We start from the raw sequence: 22937 nt of genomic DNA on the forward strand, positions 1-22937 counted from the left end.
CCATCCTACTGGGCATGGGCTCAAGCCCACTGCCTGACCCTCTGCCCCACTGCCTGACCCTCTGCCCCACTGCCTGACCCTCTGCCCCACTGCCTGACCCTCTGCCCCACTGCCTGACCCTCTGCCCCACTGCCTGACCCTCTGCCCCACTGCCTGACCCTCTGCCCCACTGCTGCCGCAGGGAGTCTCTCCATCCCACTGGGCATGGGCTCAAGCCCACTGCCTGACCCTCTGCCCCACTGCCTGACCCTCTGCCCCACTGCCTGACCCTCTGCCCCACTGCCTGACCCTCTGCCCCACTGCCTGACCCTCTGCCCCACTGCCTGACCCTCTGCCCCACTGCCTGACCCTCTGCCCCACTGCCTGACCCTCTGCCCCACTGCCTGACCCTCTGCCCCACTGCCTGACCCTCTGCCCCACTGCCTGACCCTCTGCCCCACTGCCTGACCCTCTGCCCCACTGCCTGACCCTCTGCCCCACTGCCTGACCCTCTGCCCCACTGCTGCCGCAGGGAGTCTCTCCATCCCACTGGGCATGGGCTCAAGCCCACTGCCTGACCCTCTGCCCCACTGCCTGACCCTCTGCCCCACTGCCTGACCCTCTGCCCCACTGCCTGACCCTCTGCCCCACTGCCTGACCCTCTGCCCCACTGCCTGACCCTCTGCCCCACTGCCTGACCCTCTGCCCCACTGCCTGACCCTCTGCCCCACTGCCTGACCCTCTGCCCCACTGCCTGACCCTCTGCCCCACTGCCTGACCCTCTGCCCCACTGCCTGACCCTCTGCCCCACTGCCTGACCCTCTGCCCCACTGCCTGACCCTCTGCCCCACTGCCTGACCCTCTGACCCACTGCCTGACCCTCTGACCCACTGCCTGACCCTCTGACCCACTGCCTGACCCTCTGACCCACTGCCTGACCCTCTGACCCACTGCCTGACCCTCTGACCCACTGCCTGACCCTCTGACCCACTGCCTGACCCTCTGACCCACTGCCTGACCCTCTGCCCCACTGCCTGACCCTCTGCCCCACTGCCTGACCCTCTGACCCACTGCCTGACCCTCTGACCCACTGCCTGACCCTCTGACCCACTGCCTGACCCTCTGACCCACTGCCTGACCCTCTGACCCACTGCCTGACCCTCTGACCCACTGCCTGACCCTCTGCCCCACAGCCTGACCCTCTGCCCCACAGCCTGACCCTCTGCCCCACAGCCTGACCCTCTGCCCCACAGCCTGACCCTCTGCCCCACAGCCTGACCCTCTGCCCCACAGCCTGACCCTCTGACCCACTGCCTGACCCTCTGACCCACTGCCTGACCCTCTGACCCACTGCCTGACCCTCAGACCCACTGCCTGACCCTCAGACCCACTGCCTGACCCTTGCTCGACCCTCTGCCTGACCCGCTGCCCGACCGCCTGACCCGCTGCCCGACCGCCTGTCCCGCTGCCCGACCCTCTGACCCGCTGCCCGACCCTCTGACCTGCTGGCCCACTGCCCGACCCAATGTCCAGTGGGAACATGTGTCAGGAAGGCCTGTAGTGGACAGGATTGACCCCTGGGGGCCACGATGCCAATTGGGCAGAGAGACCCAATGTTGTGTAGGTTCTATCGCCTTCCCTCTGCTTTGGGTCTGGGACTGTGTTACCCGAGGGGATGGGGAGGGGGTGGTCCAGTGTGGATCCTTTGTTGCGGGGGGGGGGGGGGGGGGAGGCGGTCCTGGGGAAGATTGGGGGGTTTCTGGGTTGCAGGTTGAGAGGGTTCTGATTTGGGGAGGGTCCTGGGTTGGGTGGTTCCTGGAGAAAGTTGGGGGTATCTTTGGGAAGGTTGTGGGGGTTCTGGGTTGACGGTAGTCTTGGGGAAGTTGTGCGGGGTGTCCTGGGGAAGGTTGGGGCTGTCCTCGAGAAGATGGGGGGGGGTCTGTGGAAAGTTGGGGCAGAACTGGGGAAGATTGGAGGGGGGGGGGCTCTGGAGAAGGTTGGGGGGTGGGTGCTCTGGAGAAGGTTGGGGGGGGTGCTCTGGAGAAGGTTGGGGAAGGGGGGCTCTGGAGAAAGTTGGCGGGGGGCTCTGGAGAAAGTTGGGGGGGATTCTGGGGAAGTTGGCCGGAGGGGAGGGGGGGAGTATTCTGGGTAAGTTGGCGGAGGGGGGGTGTTCTGGGGAAGGTTGGGGCAGTCCTGGGGAAGATTGGGGGTGCGGTTCTGGGTAAGTTCCAGGGGAACTGGAGAAGGTTGGGGGGGGTGGTCCTGGGGAAGGTCAGATGAGGGGGGGGGGGGGGTGGTGCTGGAGAAGGTTGGGGGGGGTGGTCCTGGGGAAGGTCGGTGGGGGGGGTGGTGCTGGAGAAGGTTGGGTGGATGTTGGAATGAGAGACGATGTGACTGAAGATGAAAGGCAGGGATTGACGGGCGGGCCGCCTGGTCCTGAAAGTTGCAATTTGTGGGAGATAAAAAGTGAAGAATTAAAATCCGTCATTGAATCTTTATTCAGAATCACAGGGCCACAATATCACTGTAAAATAACATCTTTTAACACAGTTGAACAAGTCACTGAAGAATTTGAAGATGACTGGGAATAAAATTGGGAATAAAGGCGGAATGCACTTCGCAACGATGCTGCAGCTGAACCACACCCTGGAGGTGCTGGACCTCGGTGACTGTGATTTGGTGAGTGGCTCCGTCAGATTCAGCAATACCGACCCATCACAAGGGACCAACTGGCAGGAGCTGAGGATCTCTGGTCAGTGATTGTGTTGGGATTGCGCGATCGAGCAGCAACTGTCAGCATCGGCTGATGGAACAAACTCCAGAGAGCTGAGAGGTTCAGGACTTGTCCCATGTGTGTCAGTGTGTGTGCCTGTGAGTGTCAGTGTGTGTGTACGTGTCAGTGTGTGCGTGCCTGTGTGTGTTATTGTGTGTCTGTGCCAGTGTGTGTGCCAGTGTGTGTGTGTGTTATCGTGTGTCAGTGTGTGTGTCAGTGTCTTTGTCACTGTAACACACTGATATATACCCCACACCCCTCACTGCAGCACACTGATATACCCCACACCCCTCACTGCAACACACTGATATACCCCACACCCCTCACTGCAACACACTGATATACCCCACACCCCTCACTGCAACACACTGATATACCCCACACCCCTCACTGCAACACACTGATATACCCCACACCCCTCACTGTAACTGATATACCCCATACCCCACACTGTAACACACTGATATACCTCTCACCCCACAGTGTACCACTCTGATATATCCCATATCGGTGTTAGATTGAGGGGAGCAACCCCTGACCTGTGAGAGAACACCATCGCCGCAGGTCGGGGGTAAAAGGAGCTGGAGCCAGCCCACGCAGGGAGAAGTGTGAGCTGTCCCAGGAGGGCGACGGCTTCGAGGAGAACAACTGGACTGATGTCACCAGAATCCAGGTCGCCGATTGGAATGTGGGTGGGACCATCAGAGCGTCGAGGTCGGGGCGGAGGAGCGTCAAGGTCGGGGCGGAGGAGCGTCAAGGTCGGGGCGGAGGAGCGTCGAGGTCGGGGGTCAGGAGAGGCGAGGTCGGGGGTCAGGAGAGGCGAGGTCGGGGGTCAGGAGAGGCGAGGTCGGGGCGTAGGAGCGGCGAGGTCGAGGCGGAGGAGCAGCGAGGTCGGGGGTCAGGAGAGGCAAGGTCGGGGCGGAGGAGCGGCGAGTTCGAGGCGGAGGAGCGGTGAGGTCGGGGGTCAGGAGAGGCGAGGTCGGGGGTCAGGAGAGGTGAGGTCGAGGCGGAGGAGCGGCGAGGTCGGGGGTCAGGAGAGGCGAGGTCGGGGGTCAGGAGCGGCGAGGTCGGGGTGGAGGAGCGGCGAGGTCGAGGCCCAGGAGAGGCGAGGTCGGGGGTCAGGAGAGGCGAGGTCGGGGGTCAGGAGAGGCGAGGCCGGGGCGGAGGAGCGGCGAGGTCGAGGCCTGGAAGAGGTGAGGGCCTTGGGGCAGCACGGGTAGCCCACACTGCGATTTATGGACAGCAGGAATATGTGTGTGTGCCAGGTCCGTGCAGCAAAGCTTGGTCTCCAGTGGTCTTGGTTAATCCTTACCACTGGACCAAGACCTTGCTCTGTCAAGCCCGTGGCTGGTGTGGCATACCACTGCAGGGAGCAGCGTGTGCTGCTGCAGGAGGGCGACGGTTAATACTATACTAATACATCAGTGACGACACTTCATTGGCTGTAAATGCTTTGGGATGTCCGGAGGGTGTGAAAGGTGCTGTAGAAATGCTCCTAAACTGTGTAACGTTCATCGCCTCTGGTCCACCAGGTGATGATCTCAAACTCAACCTGTGCCCCAACCACTAACAATCTGACTCCTGACACCCAACAATCTGACCCCTGACCCCAACAATGTGAACCCAACAATCTGACCCCTGACCCTCGACCCCAACAATCTGACCCCAACAATGTGACTCCTGACCCCCCAACAATCTGACCCCCCCATGTCTCTGCAATAGCTATAACATCATACTCCGATACATATCATACTATGTCGAAAGACGAGAAATTGGGATTTTTCTCCTTAGTGCAGAGAAGGTTAAGAGGAGATTTGATAGAGGTGTTCAAAATCATGAAGGGTTTTGATAGAGTAAATAAGGAGAAACGATTTCCAGTGGTGGGAGGGTCGGTAACCAGAGGACACAGATTTAAGGTCATTGGCAAAAGCACCAGAGGGGAAATGAGTTTTTTTTACACAGCGTGTTGTTGTGATCTGGAACGCACTGCCTGAAAGGAAGGTGATTCAATAATAATTTTCAAAAGAGAATTGGATAAATACTTGATAAGGAGAAATGTGCAGGGTTGTGGGGAAAGAGCAGGGGGGGTGGGACTAATTGGATCGCCCTATCACAGAGCCGGCACAGGCTCGATGGGCCGAATGGCCTCCTTCTGTATTGCATCATTCTATGATCTTTCTGATTGTTTCCAACCTTCTTGCTGTCCATCTAATGAGCAGTGTTCTTTTCTCACTGAAATGTTAAGATTTTAAATTACGTTGAGACTTTTTAAATATGTTTTTGGCATCTATCTGTAAAGCTGCTTCAAATTCTTTGTCCCTTTCTAGGTTTAAGTTTCATTTTCTGCAGAATAACTGCATATTTCTGGTGTGGAGTTTAAGATTTTTGCTTTCTGTGTTTTCAGGGAATTCAAAGTCTGATTGCATTGGCAACGGTTCTAAACAACAACAAAACGGTCAAAGTCATCAATGTTAGCCGACCTCTGCTTTACACCTTACAGGTACAGTGTGGGGACTCTGGGTGAGGGAACTTCGAACTAAATCAAAACTCAGACGCAACAGGTTCTTCACGTTCTACACATCACAAGGTGGATGTGGATGAAGAGGGTCTTTTGTGCATTTAACAGCGACACAGTCCCAGTCTTCCAGCCTCAGGCCCCCTTCCTGGCAACAACTTGATTTCCCAAAATTTAAGATGTTTTCCTTTGTTGAAACACTCACCAATGATTCTTCTTCGAATGTTCTCCCCTTTTCCTAAAGATACAAGCACAGGGACAGTCCAATTCCCCGTCAAAGTGCCCGGTGCCTGTATGAGTGCCTCAATCCAAACCACATTGACTTTGTTTATCATTATTTAGTGTGATACAACATAGAAGGAGGCCATTCGGCCCATCATGCCTGTGCCGGGTCACTGAAATAGCAATCCAGTTAGTCCCACTCCCCTGCTCTTTCTCTGTAGCCCTGCAAATATTTCCCCTTCAAGTATTCCCTTTTGAAAGGAAACAATCTAATCTTTGTGTTCCTTTCTCACTTTGTACATTTGCCCAGTCCTCTGCATGAACAAGAATGCTGCCCACTGAGCTCCAGCTGACAGTGCAGTCTGTATTAGTTCACTTGTCACTATTAGTGAGGAGTTTGAAAAGTGGGAAACAGCAGAAAGGAAGTCCCTGAAATGTGGAGATTTGCATCTTGTGGAACATTGGCCCCATGTTGGTGATGTGCAACAAAATGTTCCCCATTTTTGAATTTCTTGGTTCTGATGGCCAAGTTGATTGTTATTTCGTTTTACTGTAATTTACCTTTATAATCTTATTACTGCAAGATATTGGGGTCAGTGTTTCAAATTAAGCTGATGTTTCTTTAACGCATAGTAAATCTGTCAAGGCCTTGAGGTCTCCTAGTTGAACTTTGAGGTAGAGTTTCCTCGTTGGACAATTGGTTAAATCCATGAAAAAAAGACTTGGATTTCTATAGCGACTTCACGTCCACTGGACGTCGCAAAGCATTTTACAGCCAATGAAGTACTTTTGAAGTGTAGCCACTGTTGTAATGTAGGAAATGCGGCAGCCAATTTGTGCACAGCAAGCTCCGACAAACAGCAATATGATAATGACCAGGTAATCTGTGTTTTTGTTATGTTGATTGAGGGATAAATATTGGCCAGGACACCGGGGATAACTCCCCTGCTCTTCTTCAAAATAGTGCCATGGGATCTTTTATGTCCACTTGAGAGGGCAGACGGGGCCTCGGTTTAATGTCTCATCCAAAAGAGGGGAAATGGTTTTGATTTTTTTTTTGCAGAAAACATGATTTTGAGCCCTGCAATTTATAGGATAATGGATTGGTTGCATTGCACATGCATCTCATTATCTAATCAGAATTGACCCAACCATCTTCAGCTGTTTCATCACTAACATTCCTGCCATTATAAAGTGGGTTATTTTCTGCTGATTTCACGGTGTTCAGCTCCATTCACAATTCCTCTATAATGAGGCAGCCATTCTGCCCTACACTGGACAACTTGAGCTGACAAATGACAGGTAACATTCATCCCAGATAATTCCTCCAACAAGGAAAGGTTCGAGCGCCTTCCCCTGACCTTCAATAGAACATCCATTACCAAGTTCCCGACCATCAATATCCTAGGGGTCACCATCACCCAAAAACTTAACCTGGACAACTTCAGTGCAGTACTGGAGAGTAAAAAATCCCACAATACTATTCAAAGAAGAGCAGGTGAGTTCTCCCCGGTGTTCTGGCCAATATCTATCCTTCAACCAACATCACCAAAAGAGATTATCTGGCCATTATCACATTGTTTTTTGTGGGAGCTTGCTGTGTGCAAAATATCTGCCACATTTCCTACATTATAACAGTGACTACACTTCAAAAATAATTCATTGGCTGTAAAGCACTTTGGGACATTTTGAGGTCGTGAAAGGCGCTATATAAGTGCAAGTCCTTTCCTTTTTCTTTTGGACCAGCCACATAAATACTATGGCTACAAGAATGGGTCAGAGGCTGGGTATTCTGCCATGAGTGACTCACATCCTGAGTCCCCAAAGCATCTCCACCATTTACAAGGCACAAGTCAGGAGTGTGATGGAATACTTTCCACTTGTCTGGATGGCTGCAATTTCAACACCACTCACTAGCTCGACACAAAAGAACATAAGAAATAGGAGCAGGAGTCGGCCATTTGGCACCTCGAGCCTGCTCTGCCATTTAATAAGATCATGGCTGATCTGATCATGGACTCAGCTCCACTTCCCTGCCAGCTCCCCATAACCCTTTATTACCTTATCACTCAAAAATCTGTCTATCTCCGTCTTAAATATATTCAACGACCCATCCTCCACAACCCTCTGGGGCAGAGAATTCCACAGATTTGCAATCCTCTGAGAAAAGAAATTTCTCCTCATCTCAGTTTTAAATGGGTGGCCCTTTATTCTGAGATTATGTCCCCTAGTTTTAGTTTCCCCTATGAGTGGAAATATCCTCTCTGTATCCACCTTGTCGAGCCCTCCATTATCTTATATGTTTCAATCTCACCTCTCATTATTCTGAGCTCCAATGAGTATAGACCTAACCTACCTTCATAAGTCAACCCACTTATCTCCGGAATCAACCAAGTGAACCTTCTCTGAACAGCCACCAATGCAAGTGTATCCTTCCTTAAATATGGAGCACAAAACTGTATGCAGTACTCTAGGTGTGGCCTCACCAATACCTTATACAGTTGGAGCAGGACTTCTCTGCTTTTATACTCCATCCCCCTTGCAATAAAGGCTAGCATTCCATTTGCCTTCCTGATTACTTGCTGTACCTGCATACCAACTTTTTAATGTTTCGTGCTAAAGGATCTCCAGGTCTCCCTGTACTGTAGTACTTTGCAATTTTTCTCCATTTAAATTATAATTTGCTTTTCTATTTTTCTGCCAAAGTGGATAACCTCACATTTGCCCACATTATACTCCATCTGACAAATGTTTGCTCACTCACTTAGCCTGTCTATATCCCTTTGCAGATTTCTTGTGTCCTCCTCAAAATTTGCTCTCCCACCCATCTTTGTATCATCAGCAAACTTGGCTACATTACACTCGGTCCCGTCATCCAAATCATTAATATAGATTGTAAATAGTTGAGGCTCCAGCACCGATCCCTGCGGCACCCCACTAGTTACTGTTTGCCAACCGGAAAATGACCCATATATCCTGACTCTCTTGTTTTCAGTTAGTTAGCCAATCCTCTATCCATGCTAATATATTACCCCCAACCCCGTGAGCTTTTATCTTGCGCAGTAACCTTTTATGTGGCATCTTATCGAATGCCTTCTTAAAAGTCAGATACACCACATCCACTGGCTCCCCTTTAACCACCCTGCTTGTTACATCTTCAAAGAACTCCGGCAAATTTGTTAAACATGATTTCCCTTTCATAAAACCAAGCTGATTGCTTCATTGAATTATACTTTTCCAAATGTCCCGCTACTGCTTCCTTAATAATGGACTCCAGTATTTTCCCAACGTCAGATGTTAGGCTAACTGGTCTATAGTTTCCTGCTTTTGGCTGCATCCTTTTTTAAATAGAGGCATTACATTTGCGGTTTTACAATCCGCTGGGACCGCCCCAGAATCCAGGGAATTTTGGTAGATTACAACCAATGCATCCACTATCTCTGCAGCCACTTCTTTTAAGACCCTTGGATGCAAGCAATCAGGTCCAGGGGACTTGTCCGCCTTTAGTCCCATTATTTTACCGTGTACTACTTCTTTAGTGATTGTATTAAGTTCCTCCCTCCCTATAGCCCCTTGATTATCCACTATTGGGATGTTTTTAGTGTCTTCTACCGTGAAGACCGATACAAAATATTTGTTCAAAGTCTCTGCCATTTCCCTGTTCCCCATTATTAATTCACCAGTCTCATCCTCTAACGAACCAACATTTATTTTAGCCACGCTTTTCCTTTTTATGTACCTGTAGAAACTCTTACTATCTGTTTTTATATTTCGTGCTTATTTTCTTTTATAATCTATCTTCCCTCTCTCTATTATTTTTAGTCGTTCTTTGCTGGCTTTTAAAAGTTTCCCAATCCTCTGGCCTCCCACTGGTCTTGGCCACTTTGTATGCCCTTGTTTTCAATTTGTTTCAACACCATCCCTTATTTCCTTAGTTAGTTATGGATGATTATCCCCTCTCTTAGTCTTTCCTTCTCATTGGGATATATTTTTGTTGAGAGTTATGAAATATCTCCTTCAATGTCTGCCACTGCTCATCAACTGTCCCATATTTTAGTCTATTTTCCCAGTCTACTTTAGCCAACGCTGCCTTCATACCTTTGTAATCTTCTTTGTTTAAGCTTAGGACACTGGTTTGAGAACCACTTTCTCTCCCTCCAACTGAATTTGAAATTCAACCTTGTTATGGTCACTCATTCCTAGAGGATCCTTTACTAGGCGATCATTTATTAATCCTGTCTCAGTACACAGTACCAGATCTAAGATAGCCTGCTCCCTAGTTGGTTCCTCAACGTACTGTTCAAGGAAACTATCCCGGATACCCTTTGAACTCTTCCTCAAGGCTACCCTGTCCTATTTGGTTTGTCCAATCAATATGAAGGTTAAAATCACCCATGATTATTGCCGTTCCTTTATTACAAGCCTCCATTATTTCTTGATTTATACTCTGTCCAACAGTGTAGCTACTGTTAGGGGGCCTATAGACTATGCCCACCAGCGACTTTTTCCTCTTCTTATTCCTTATCTCTACCCAAACTGATTCAACCTCTTGATCCTCTGAGCCAATATCGTTTCTCACTAACGCACTGATCCCATCCTTTATTAACAGTGCTACCCCACCTCCTTTTCCTTTCTGTCTGTCCTTCCGAATTGTCAAATATCCCTGAATATTTAGTTCCCAGTCTTTGGTCACCTTGCAACCACATCTCTGTAATGGCTATCAGATCATATCTATTTGTGCAGTCAACTCATCTATTTTGTTACGAATGCTACGTGCATTTAGACAAAGAGCTTTTAAATTTATTTTTTTTACCCTTTTTTTCTTGCTTGTTTCCTCTGTCCTTCAAACTCATGTTCTACATTTTTGCTTTCTAATTCCAGCTTTACTCCCCTCCCTACAGAATCTATTCTCAGGTTCCCATGCCCCTGCCAAGCTAGTTTAAACCCTCCCCGCAAGGATATTGGTCCCGGCTCTGTTGAAGTGCAACCCGTCCGGCTTGTACAGATGCCACCTTCCCCAGACGCGGTCCCAATGCCTCAGGAAACTAAAGCCCTCTCTCCTGCACCATGACAGAGGGAGGGAGAGAGCACACCAACAGTGACAGAGGGAGAGAGAGAGAGCACACCGACAGTGACAGAGGGAGGGAGAGAGCACATCGACAGTGACAGAGGGAGAGAGAGAACGCATCACCAGTGACAGAGGGAGAGAGAGAGAGCACACCGACAGTGGGAGAGGGAGAGAGAGAGAGCACACCGACAGTGACAGAGGGAGGGAGAGAGCACATCGACAGTGACAGAGGGAGAGAGAGAACGCATCACCAGTGACAGAGGGAGAGAGAGAGAGCACACCGACAGTGGGAGAGGGAGAGAGAGAGAGCACACCGACAGTGACAGAGGGAGGGAGAGAGCACACCGACAGTGACAGAGGGAGAGAGAGAGAACACACCGACAGTGACAGAGGGAGGGAGAGAGCACACCAACAGTGACAGAGGGAGAGGGAGAGCACACCGACAGTGACAGAGGGAGAGAGAGAGCGCACACCGACAGTGACAGAGGGAGGAAGCGAGCACACCGACAGTGACAGAGGGAGAGAGAGAGCACACCGACAGTGACAGAGGGAGAGGGAGAGCACACCGACAGTGACAGAGGGAGAGAGAGAGAGCACACCGACAGTGACAGAGGGAGAGAGAGAGCACACCGACAGTGACAGAGGGAGAGGGAGAGCACACCAACAGTGACAGAGGGAGAGGGAGCGAGCGCAACGACCGTGACAGAGGGAGGGAGGACAGTGACAGAGGGAGAAGGAAAGCACACCGACAGTGGGAGAGGGAGAGCGCAGTGACAGAGGGAGAGAGAGAGCACACCGACAGTGACAGAGGGAGGGAGAGAGCACACCGACAGTGACAGAGGGAGGGAGAGAGCGCACCGACAGTGACAGAGGGAGGGAGAGAGAGCACACCGACAGTGACAGAGGGAGAGAGAGAGCACACCGACAGTGACAGAGGGAGGGAGAGAGAGCACCGACAGTGACAGAGGGAGGGAGAGAGAGCACACCGACAGTGACAGAGGGAGGGAGAGAGCACACCGACAGTGACAGAGGGAGAGAGAGAGAGCACCGACAGTGACAGAGGGAGAGAGAGAGCACACCGACAGTGACAGAGGGAGGGAGAGCACACCGACAGTGACAGAGGGAGAGAGAGAGAGCACACCGACAGTGACAGAGGGAGGGAGAGCACACCGACAGTGACAGAGGGAGAGCACACCGACAGTGACAGAGGGAGAGAGAGAGCACACCGACAGTGACAGAGGGAGAGGGAGAGCACACCGACAGTGACAGAGGGAGAGAGAGAGCACACCGACAGTGACAGAGGGAGAGAGAGAGCACACCGACAGTGACAGAGGGAGGGAGAGAGCGCACCGACAGTGACAGAGGGAGAGAGAGAGCACACCGACAGTGACAGAGGGAGAGAGAGAGAGCACACCGACAGTGACAGAGGGAGGGAGAGAGCACATCGACAGTGACAGAGGGAGAGAGAGAACGCATCACCAGTGACAGAGGGAGAGAGAGAGAGCACACCGACAGTGGGAGAGGGAGAGAGAGAGAGCACACCGACAGTGACAGAGGGAGGGAGAGAGCACACCGACAGTGACAGAGGGAGAGAGAGAGAACACACCGACAGTGACAGAGGGAGGGAGAGAGCACACCAACAGTGACAGAGGGAGAGGGAGAGCACACCGACAGTGACAGAGGGAGAGAAAGACCGCACACCGACAGTGACAGAGGGAGGAAGCGAGCACACCGACAGTGACAGAGGGAGAGAGAGAGCACACCGACAGTGACAGAGGGAGAGGGAGAGCACACCGACAGTGACAGAGGGAGAGAGAGAGAGCACACCGACAGTGACAGAGGGAGAGAGAGAGCACACCGACAGTGACAGAGGGAGAGGGAGAGCACACCAACAGTGACAGAGGGAGAGGGAGCGAGCGCAACGACCGTGACAGAGGGAGGGAGGACAGTGACAGAGGGAGAAGGAAAGCACACCGACAGTGGGAGAGGGAGAGCGCAGTGACAGAGGGAGAGAGAGAGCACACCGACAGTGACAGAGGGAGGGAGAGAGCACACCGACAGTGACAGAGGGAGGGAGAGAGCGCACCGACAGTGACAGAGGGAGGGAGAGAGAGCACACCGACAGTGACAGAGGGAGAGAGAGAGCACACCGACAGTGACAGAGGGAGGGAGAGAGAGCACCGACAGTGACAGAGGGAGGGAGAGAGAGCACACCGACAGTGACAGAGGGAGGGAGAGAGCACACCGACAGTGACAGAGGGAGAGGGAGCGAGCGCAACGACCGTGACAGAGGGAGGGAGGACAGTGACAGAGGGAGAAGGAAAGCACACCGACAGTGGGAGAGGGAGAGCGCAGTGACAGAGGGAGAGAGAGAGCACACCGACAGTGACAGAGGGAGGGAGAGAGCACACCGACAGTGACAGAGGGAGGGAGAGAGCGCACCGACAGTGACAGAGGGAGGGAGAGAGAGCACACCGACAGTGACAGAGGGAGAGAGAGAGCACACCGACAGTGACAGAGGGAGGGAGAGAGAGCACCGACAGTGACAGAGGGAGAGAGAGAGCACACCGACAGTGACAGAGGGAGAGGGAGAGCACACCAACAGTGACAGAGGGAGAGGGAGCGAGCGCAACGACCGTGACAGAGGGAGGGAGGACAGTGACAGAGGGAGAAGGAAAGCACACCGACAGTGGGAGAGGGAGAGCGCAGTGACAGAGGGAGAGAGAGAGCACACCGACAGTGACAGAGGGAGGGAGAGAGCACACCGACAGTGACAGAGGGAGGGAGAGAGCGCACCGACAGTGACAGAGGGAGGGAGAGAGAGCACACCGACAGTGACAGAGGGAGAGAGAGAGCACACCGACAGTGACAGAGGGAGGGAGAGAGAGCACCGACAGTGACAGAGGGAGGGAGAGAGAGCACACCGACAGTGACAGAGGGAGGGAGAGAGCACACCGACAGTGACAGAGGGAGAGAGAGAGAGCACCGACAGTGACAGAGAGAGAGCACCGACAGTGACAGAGGGAGAGAGAGAGCACACCGACAGTGACAGAGGGAGGGAGAGCACACCGACAGTGACAGAGGGAGAGAGAGAGAGCACACCGACAGTGACAGAGGGAGGGAGAGCACACCGACAGTGACAGAGGGAGAGCACACCGACAGTGACAGAGGGAGAGAGAGAGCACACCGACAGTGACAGAGGGAGAGGGAGAGCACACCGACAGTGACAGAGGGAGAGAGAGAGCACACCGACAGTGACAGAGGGAGAGAGAGAGCACACCGACAGTGACAGAGGGAGAGAGAGAGCACACCGACAGTGACAGAGGGAGGGAGAGAGCGCACCGACAGTGACAGAGGGAGAGAGAGAGCACACCGACAGTGACAGAGGGAGAGAGAGAGAGCACACCGACAGTGACAGAGGGAGGGAGAGAGCACACCGACAGTGACAGAGGGAGAGAGAGAGAACACACCGACAGTGACAGAGGGAGGGAGAGAGCACACCGACAGTGACAGAGGGAGAGAGAGAGAACACACCGACAGTGACAGAGGGAGGGAGAGAGAGCACACCGACAGTGACAGAGGGAGAGAGAGAGCACACCGACAGTGACAGAGGGAGGGAGAGAGCACACCGACAGTGACAGAGGGAGGGAGAGAGCGCACCGACAGTGACAGAGGGAGAGAGAGAGCACACCGACAGTGACAGAGGGAGGGAGAGAGCACACCGACAGTGACAGAGGGAGAGAGAGAGCACACCGACAGTGACAGAGGGAGAGAGAGAGCACACCGACAGTGACAGAGGGAGGGAGAGAGCACACCGACAGTGACAGAGGGAGAGGGAGAGCACACCGACAGTGACAGAGGGAGAGGGAGAGCACACCGACAGTGACAGAGGGAGAGGGAATGCACACCGACAGTGACAGAGGGAGAGGGAGAGCACACCAACAGTGACAGAGGGAGAGGGAGCGAGCGCAACGACCGTGACAGAGGGAGGGAGGACAGTGACAGAGGGAGAAGGAAAGCACACCGACAGTGGGAGAGGGAGAGCGCAGTGACAGAGGGAGAGAGAGAGCACACCGACAGTGACAGAGGGAGGGAGAGAGAGCACACCGACAGTGACAGAGGGAGAGAGAGAGCACACCGACAGTGACAGAGGGAGGGAGAGCACACCGACAGTGACAGAGGGAGGGAGAGAGAGCACCGACAGTGACAGAGGGAGGGAGAGAGAGCACACCGACAGTGACAGAGGGAGGGAGAGAGCACACCGACAGTGACAGAGGGAGAGAGAGAGAGCACACCGACAGTGACAGAGGGAGAGAGAGAGCACACCGACAGTGACAGAGGGAGAGAGAGAGCACACCGACAGTGACAGAGGGAGGGAGAGAGCACACCGACAGTGACAGAGGGAGAGGGAGAGCACACCGACAGTGACAGAGGGAGAGGGAGAGCACACCGACAGTGACAGAGGGAGAGGGAGTGCACACCGACAGTGACAGAGGGAGAGGATCGGTCCAAGTCAGCATGGATTTATGAAAGGGAAATCATGCTTGACAAATCTTCTAGAATTTTTTGAGGATATAACTAGTGTAGTGGACAAGGGAGAACCAGTGAATGTGGTGTATTTGGACTTTTAAAAGGCTTTTGACAAGGTCCCACACAAGAGATTGATGTGCAAAATTAAAACACATGGTATTGAGGGTAATGTATTGATATCGATAGAAAACTGGTTGGCAGACAGGAAGCAGAGAGTTGGGATAAACGGGTCTTTTTCAGAATGGCAGACAGTGACTAGTGGGGTGCCGCAGGGCTCAGTGCTGGGACCCCAGCTATTTACAATATACATCAATGATTTAGATGAAGGAATTGAGAGTAATATCTCCAAGTTTGCAGATGACACTAAGCTGGGTGGCGATGTGAGCTGTGAGGATGCTAAGAGGCTGCAGGGTGATTTGGATAGGTTAGGTGAGTGGGCAAATGCATGGCAGATGCAGTATAATGTGGATAATTGTGAGGTTGCCCACTTTGGTGGCAAAAACAGGAAGGCAGAATATTATCTGAATGGCGGCAGATTAGGAAAAGGGGAGGTGCAGCGAGACCTGGGTGTCATGGTACATCAGTCATTGAAAGTTGGCATGCAGGTGCAGCAGGCAATGAAGAAGGCAAATGGCATGTTGGCCTTCATAGCTAGGGGATTTGAGTATAGGAGCAGGAAGGTCTTACTGCAGTTGTACAGGGCCTTGGTGAGGCCTCACCTGGAATATTGTGTTCAGTTTTGGTCTCCTATTCTGAGGAAGGACGTTCTTGCTATTGAGGGAGTGCAGCGAAGGTTCACCAGACTGATTCCTAGGATGGCAGGACTGACATATGAGGAGAGACTGGATCGACTGGGCCTATATTCACTGGAGTTTAGAAGGATGAGAGGGGATCTCATAGAAACATATAAAATTCTGATGGGACTAGACAGGTTAAATGCAGGAAGAAGGTTCCCGATGTTGGGGAAGTCCAGAACCAAGGGTCACAGTCTAAGGATAAGGGATAAGCCATTTAGGACCGAGATGAGGTGAAACGTCTTCACTCAGAGTTGTTAACCTGTGAAATTCTCTACTGCAGAGAGTTGCTGATGCCAGTTTATTAGATATATTTAAGAGCGAGTTTGATATGGCCCTTTCTGTTGTGTATCTATAAAACATGCACTCCCATGTTCCGCCACCAGGGAGTGCATCCCTTGAAGTCCTAAGGGATTCCAGCATCCCTTGGGAGCACTGTATATAAGCCAGCCCCTAAGGCCTGTCCCTCACTCTGGAGTGTCTTAATAAAGACTGAGCTCACTGTTACTTTAACCTCCCTGTGTGCAGTCTCATCTGTGTTAGGAACACAATAACTGGCGACGAGTATACGAATCCAACGCAAAGATGCAGCAAACTGTGGGCATCCTGGCGAAGTTCTCGGAGGGTGAGGACTGGGAAGCCTATGTCGAACGGCTAGACCAGTACTTTGTAGCCAACGAGCTGGATGGAGAAGGAAGCGCTGCAAAAAGGAGAGCGGTCCTCCTCACAGTCTGCGGGGCACCGACCTACAGCCTCATGAAGAATCTTCTGGCTCCGGTGAAACCCACAGATAGGTTGTATGAGGAGCTGTGTACACTGGTTCGGGAGTATCTTAACCCGGGGGAGAGCGTGCTGATGGTGAGGTATCGGTTCTACACGTGCCAGCGATCTGAAGGTCAGGAAGTGGCGAGCTACGTCGCCGAGCCAAGGCGACTTGCAGAACAATGTGAGTTTCATGGCTACCTGGAGCAAATGCTCAGAGACTTTTTTGTACTGGGCATTGGCCACGAGACCATCCTACGAAAACTTTTGACTGTAGAGACATCAACCCTCAGTAAGGCCATTGCGATAGCACAGGTGTTTATGCCCACCAGTGATAACACCAAACAAATCTCTCAGCACACAAGTGCTAGCAATGTTCATAAATTAACTGGAACTGTGTTTGCGAGCAGCAGTACAGGACAGAACCCACGAGTCTGTAACTGCCAGCAGGCCTCGGGTGACCCAGATGACTGAGTCTCCAACAAAGGATGAATGCAAGGTAATTTACACCTTGTTGACGTTGTGGAGACTTCCATTCAGCCTATACTTCAATTCAGTCTTCACAAACGAAGATACAAATAACCTTCCAAATGTACTCGGGGACAGTGGGTCTAGTGAGAATGAGGAACTGAAAGATATCCTTATTAGGCGGGAAGTTGTGTTAGGGAAATTGATGGGATTAAGGGCCGATAAATCCCCGGATCCTGATAGTCTGCATACAAGAGTACTTAAGGAAATGGCCCAAGAAATAGTGGATGCATTGGTGATCATTTTCCAACAATCTATCAACTCAGGATCAGTTCCTATGGACTGGAGGGGGTAGCTAATGTAACGCCACTTTTTAAAAAAGGAGGGAGAGAGAAAGTGGGTAATTATAGACCGATTAGCCTGACATCAATAGTGGGGAAAATGTTGGAATCAATCATTAAGGATGAAATAGCAGCCCATTTGGAAAGCAGTGACAGGATCGGACCGAGTCAGCATGGATTTATGAAAGGGAAATCCTGCTTGACGAATCTTCTGAACTTTTTTGAGGATGTAACTAGCAGAGTGGACAAGGGAGAACCAGTGGATGTGGTGTATTTGGACTTTCAAAAGGCTTTTGACAAGGTCCCGCACAAGAGATTGGTGTACAAAATCAAAGCACATGGTATTGGGGGTAATGTATTGACGTGGATAGAGAACTGGTTGGCAGACAGAAAGCAGAGAGTCGGGATAAACGGGTCCTTTTCAGAATGGCAGGCAGTTACTAGTGGGCTGCTGCAGGGCTCAGTGCTGGGACCCCAGCTATTTACAATATACATTAACGATTTTGGATGAAGGAATAGAGTGTAATATCTCCAAGTTTACGGATGACACTAAACTGGGTGGCGGTGTGAGCTGTGAGGAGGACGCTAAGAGGCTGACTTGGACAGCTTAGGTGAGTGGGCAAATTCATGGCAGATGCAGTATAATGTGGGTAAATGTGAGGTTATCCATTTTGGGGGCAAAAACACGAAGGCAGAATATTATCTGAATGGAGGCAGACTAGAAAAAGGTGAGGTGCAACGAGACCTGGGTGTCATGGTTCATCAGTCACTGAAAGTAGGCATGCAGGTACAGCAGGCGGTAAAGAAGGCAAATGGTATGTTGGCCTTCATAGCTAGGGGATTTGAATATAGGAGCAGGGAGGTCTTACTGCAGTTGTACAGGGCCTTAGTGAGGCCTCACCTGGAATATTGTGTTCAGTTATGGTCTCCTAGTCTGAGGAAGGATGTTCTTGCTATTGAGGGAGTGCAGCGAAGGTTCACCAGACTGATTCCAGGGATCGCTGGGCTGTCATATGAGGAGAGACTGGATCAACTGGGCCTTTATTCACTGGTGTTTAGAAGGGTGAGAGGGGATCTCATAGAAACATATAAGATTTTGATGGGACTGGACAGGTTAGATGCGGGAAGAATGTTCTCGATGTTGGGGAAGTCCAGAACCAGGGGACAGAGTCTTAGGATAAGGGATAGGTCATTTAGGACTGAGATGAGGAGAAACTTTTTCACTCAGAGAGTTGTTGACCTGTGGAATTCCCTGCCGCAGAGAGTTGTTGATGCCAGTTCATTGGATATATTCAAGAGGGAGTTAGATATGGCCCTTACGGATAAGGGGATCAAGGGGTATGGAGAGAAAACTGGAAAAGGGTACTGAAGGAATGATCAGCCATGATCTTATTGAATGGCGGTGCAGGCTCGAATGGCCTACTTCTGCACCTATTTTTATGTTTCTATGTTTCTATTCATGCCCCTTCAAAGGGTATGTTTGCAAGAGCTGTGGAACAATGGGGCACCTCCAAAGAGCTTGCAGATGAGCTGCAAGGTCTGCAAAACCTGCTAACCACCACGTGGCAGAGGAAGATCGGTCCATGGTGGATCAAAGCAATTTCAAGCCTCAGAGAGGAGGCAGATGGTGAAGTACATGTGGTGCACACATTTTGGACGAAATGTCTACTTATAATACTAAATTTAAAATTGAATGGCTTACCCGTAGCCATGGAACTGGACACTGGCACTAGCCAATCCATCATGAGTAAAAAGATGTTTGAGAGGCTGTCGTGCAACAAGGCACTCGGACCAGCCCTGAGCCCCATCCACACGGAACTGAGAACGTACACCAAAGAGCTTATCACTGTCCTGGGCATCGCCATGGTCAAGGTCACCAACGAGGGCACGGTGCACGAACTGCCACTCTGGATTGTCCCGGGCGATGGCCCCACACTGCTTGGAAGGAGCTGGCTGGGCAAAATCCGCTGGAACTGGGATGACATCCGAGCGCTATTACATGTCGATGAGGTCTTATGTACCCAGGTTCTTAACAAATTTCCTTCCCTTTTTGAGCCAGGCATTGGAAACTTTTTCGGGGTGAAGGTGCGGATCCATTTGGTCCCAGAGGCACGACCCATTCACCACAAGGCGCGAGCGGTACCTCACATAATGAGGGAGAGAGTGAAAATCGAGCTGGACAGGCTGCAACGCAAGGGCATCATCTCCCCAGTGGAATTCAGCGAGTGGGCCAGCCCGATTGTTCCAGTACTCAAAAGTGATGGCACGGTCAGGATTTACGGCGATTATAAAGTAACTATTAATCGTTTCTCGCGACAGGACCAATACCCGCCACCTAAGGCAGACGACCTATTTGCGACGCTGGCAGGAGGCAAGACGTTCACCAAGCTCGACCTGACTTCGGCCTACATGATGCAGGAGCTGGAGGAGTCTTCGAAGGGCCTCACCTGCATCAACACGCACAAGGGACTGTTCATCTACAACAGATGCCCGTTTGGAATTTGGTCAGCTGCAGCAATCTTCCAGAGAAACATGGAGAGTCTACTCAAGTCGGTACCACGCACGGTGGTTTTTCAGGACGACATATTGGTCACGGGTCGGGACACTGTCGAGCACCTACAAAACCTGGAGGAGGTCCTCCAGCGACTGGATCATGTAGGGCTGTGGCTGAAGAGGTCGAAATGCATTTTCATGGCAACAGAAGTGGAGTTTTTGGGGAGAAAGATCGCGGTGGACGGCATTCGGCCCACAGACGCCAAGACAGAGGCTATCAGGAACGCACCCAGGCCACAGAACGTCACGGAGCTGCGGTCGTTTCTGCGACTCCTCAACTATTTTGGTAACTTCCTACCGGGGTTAAGCACCCTCTTAGAGCCCCTACATGTGTTATTGCGCAAAGGTGAGAACTGGGTTTGGGGAAAAAAAACAAAGTAATTGCTTTTGAGAAAGCCAGAAACATTTTATGCTTCAACAAGCTGCTTGTATTGTATAACCCGTGGAAAAGACTTGTGCTAGCATGTGATGCGTCGTCGTACAGAGTCGGGTGTGTATTACAACAAGCTAACGTTGCGGGGAAGTTGCAACCTGTCGCCTATGCCTCCAGGAGTTTGTCTAAGGCCGAGAGGGCCTACAGCATGATTGAGAAAGAGGCATTAGCGTGTGTGTTCGGGGTAAAGAAAATGAATCAGTACCTGTTTGGCTTCAAATTTGAGCTGGAAACCGATCTCAAGCCCCTCATATCCCTGTTCACTGAAAACAAGGGGATAAATACTAATGGCTCAGCCCACATGCAAAGGTGGGCACTCACGCTATCAGCGTATAACTATACCATCTACCACAGGCCAGACACCGAGAACTGTACGGATGCTCTCAGTCGCCTACCACTGCCCACCACGGGGATGGAAATGGCGCAGCCTGCAAACTTGTTGATGGTGGCACAGCCCGCAGACTTGCTGATGGTCATGGAAGCGTTTGAAAATGATAAATCACCTGTCACGGCCCGCCAGATTAGGACTTGGACCAGCCAAGATCCTCTACTGTCCCTAGTAAAAAAAACTGTGTACTGCATGGGAGCTGGGCCAGCATCCCCGTTGAAATGCAAGAGGTAATCAAGTCGTTCCAGCGGCGAAAGGACAAGCTGTCCATTCAGGCAGACTGCCTGTTGTGGGGTAACCGCGTAGTGCTACCAAAAAAGGGCAGGGAGACGTTCATCTTGGATCTCCACAGCACACACCCAGGTATATAGTAATGATGAAAGCGATAGCCAGATCCCATGTGTAGTGGCCCGGTATCGACTCTGACTGAGAGTCCTGTGCACGGCAATATAGCGTGTGTGCTCAGTTGAGCAATGCGCCCAGAGAGGCACCACTAAGTTTGTGGTCCTGGCCCTCCAGAGCATGGTCTAGGATCCATGTCGACTATGCGGGCCTGTTTCTCAGTAAAATGTTCCTGGTGGTGGTGGATGCTTTTTCAAAATGGATTGAATGTGAAATAATGTCGGGAAGCACCGCCACCGCCACCATTGAAAGCCTGAGGGCCATGTTTGCCACCCACTGTCTGCCTGACACACTGGTCAGTGACAACGGGCCATGTTTTACCAGTGCCGAATTTAAAGATTTCATGACCCACAATGGGATCAAACATGTCACCTAGGCCCCGTTTAAACTAGCCTCCAATGGGCAGGCACAGCGGGCAGTACAAACAATTAAACAGAGCCTTAAACGAGTCACAGAAGGCTCACTTTAAACCCGCCTGTCCCGAGTACCGCTCAGCTACCGCACGAGACCCCACTCGCTCACACGGGTGCCCCCAGCTGAGCTACTCATGAAAAGGACACTTAAAACCAGACTCTCGCTGGTTCACCCCAACCTGCATGATCAGGTAGAGAGCAGGCGGCAACAACAAAATATAAACGATGGTCGCTCCACTGTGTCACGGGAAATTGATCTGAATGACCCTGTGTATGTGCTAAACTATGGACATGGTCCCAAGTGGATCGTGGGCACGGTGATAGCTGAAGAAGGGAGTAGGGTGTTTGTAGTCAAACTAGACACTGGACAAATTTGAAGAAAGCACCTAGACCAAACGAGGCTGCGGTTCACAGACTGCCCTGAACAACCCACAGCAGACACCACCTTTTTCGAGCCCACAACACACACCCAAAGGATCAACGACACCACCCGGACTAGGAAATCGAACCCATCATGCCCAACAGCCCAGCAAGGCCAGGCTCACCCAGCAGCCCTGCAGGGCCAACAACACGCCAGCCCAGCGAGGGAATAGCCAACACACCAGAACAGATGTTTGTACCGAGGCGGTCCACCAGGGAAAGAAAGGCTCCCGACCGCCTCACCTTGTAAATAGTTTTCACTTTGACTTTGCGGGGGAGTGATGTGTATCTGTAAAGCATGCACGCCCATGTTCCGCCACCAGGGAGATCATCCCCTGAAGTCCTAAGGGATCCCAGCATCCCTTGGGGGCACTGTATATAAGCCGGCCCCTAAGGCCTGTCCCTCCCTCTGGAGTGTCTTATTAAAGACTGAGGTCACTGTTACTTTAACCTCCCTGTGTGCAGTCTCATCTGTGTTAGAAACACAATACTTATGGCTAAAGGGATCAAGGGGTATGGAGAGAAAGCAGAAAAGGGGTACTGAGGTGAATGATCAGCCATGATCTTATTGAATGGTGGTGCAGGCTCGAAGGGCTGATTGGACTACTCCTGCACCTATTTTCTATGTTTTTATGTGCCCATTTAAGCATCCATACGCAATTTTTGCGCGTCTTACAGGGAGTACTGATCATAATCAACACTGTACACCAATACCTCACTCTGTCTCCGAGATTTACAGGGATCACTGATCACAGTCCGTATTGTACACCAATACCTCACTCTGTCTCCGGGATTTACAGGGAGCACTGATCACAGTCCGTATTGTACACCAATACCTCACTCTGTCTCCGGGATTTACAGGGATCACTGATCACA

The 22937-nt window shown here is 51.6% G+C and overlaps 1 protein-coding gene across 1 annotated transcript in view; it reads left to right on the forward strand.

Moving 5' to 3' along the window:
* LOC139266043 (leucine-rich repeat-containing protein 34-like) overlaps nt 1-22937 on the forward strand; it is a 100237-nt gene that overhangs the window by 54040 nt on the left and 23260 nt on the right. The window contains exons 5-6 of the mRNA XM_070883845.1: nt 2530-2658; nt 5157-5252. Coding sequence (XP_070739946.1) covers nt 2530-2658; nt 5157-5252 — 225 coding nt within the window. The remainder of the gene's footprint in view (nt 1-2529; nt 2659-5156; nt 5253-22937) is intronic.

The sequence above is a fragment of the Pristiophorus japonicus genome, chromosome 6 (genome assembly GCF_044704955.1).
Source record: "Pristiophorus japonicus isolate sPriJap1 chromosome 6, sPriJap1.hap1, whole genome shotgun sequence".
In the NCBI taxonomy this organism is placed as follows: Eukaryota; Metazoa; Chordata; class Chondrichthyes; family Pristiophoridae; genus Pristiophorus; species Pristiophorus japonicus.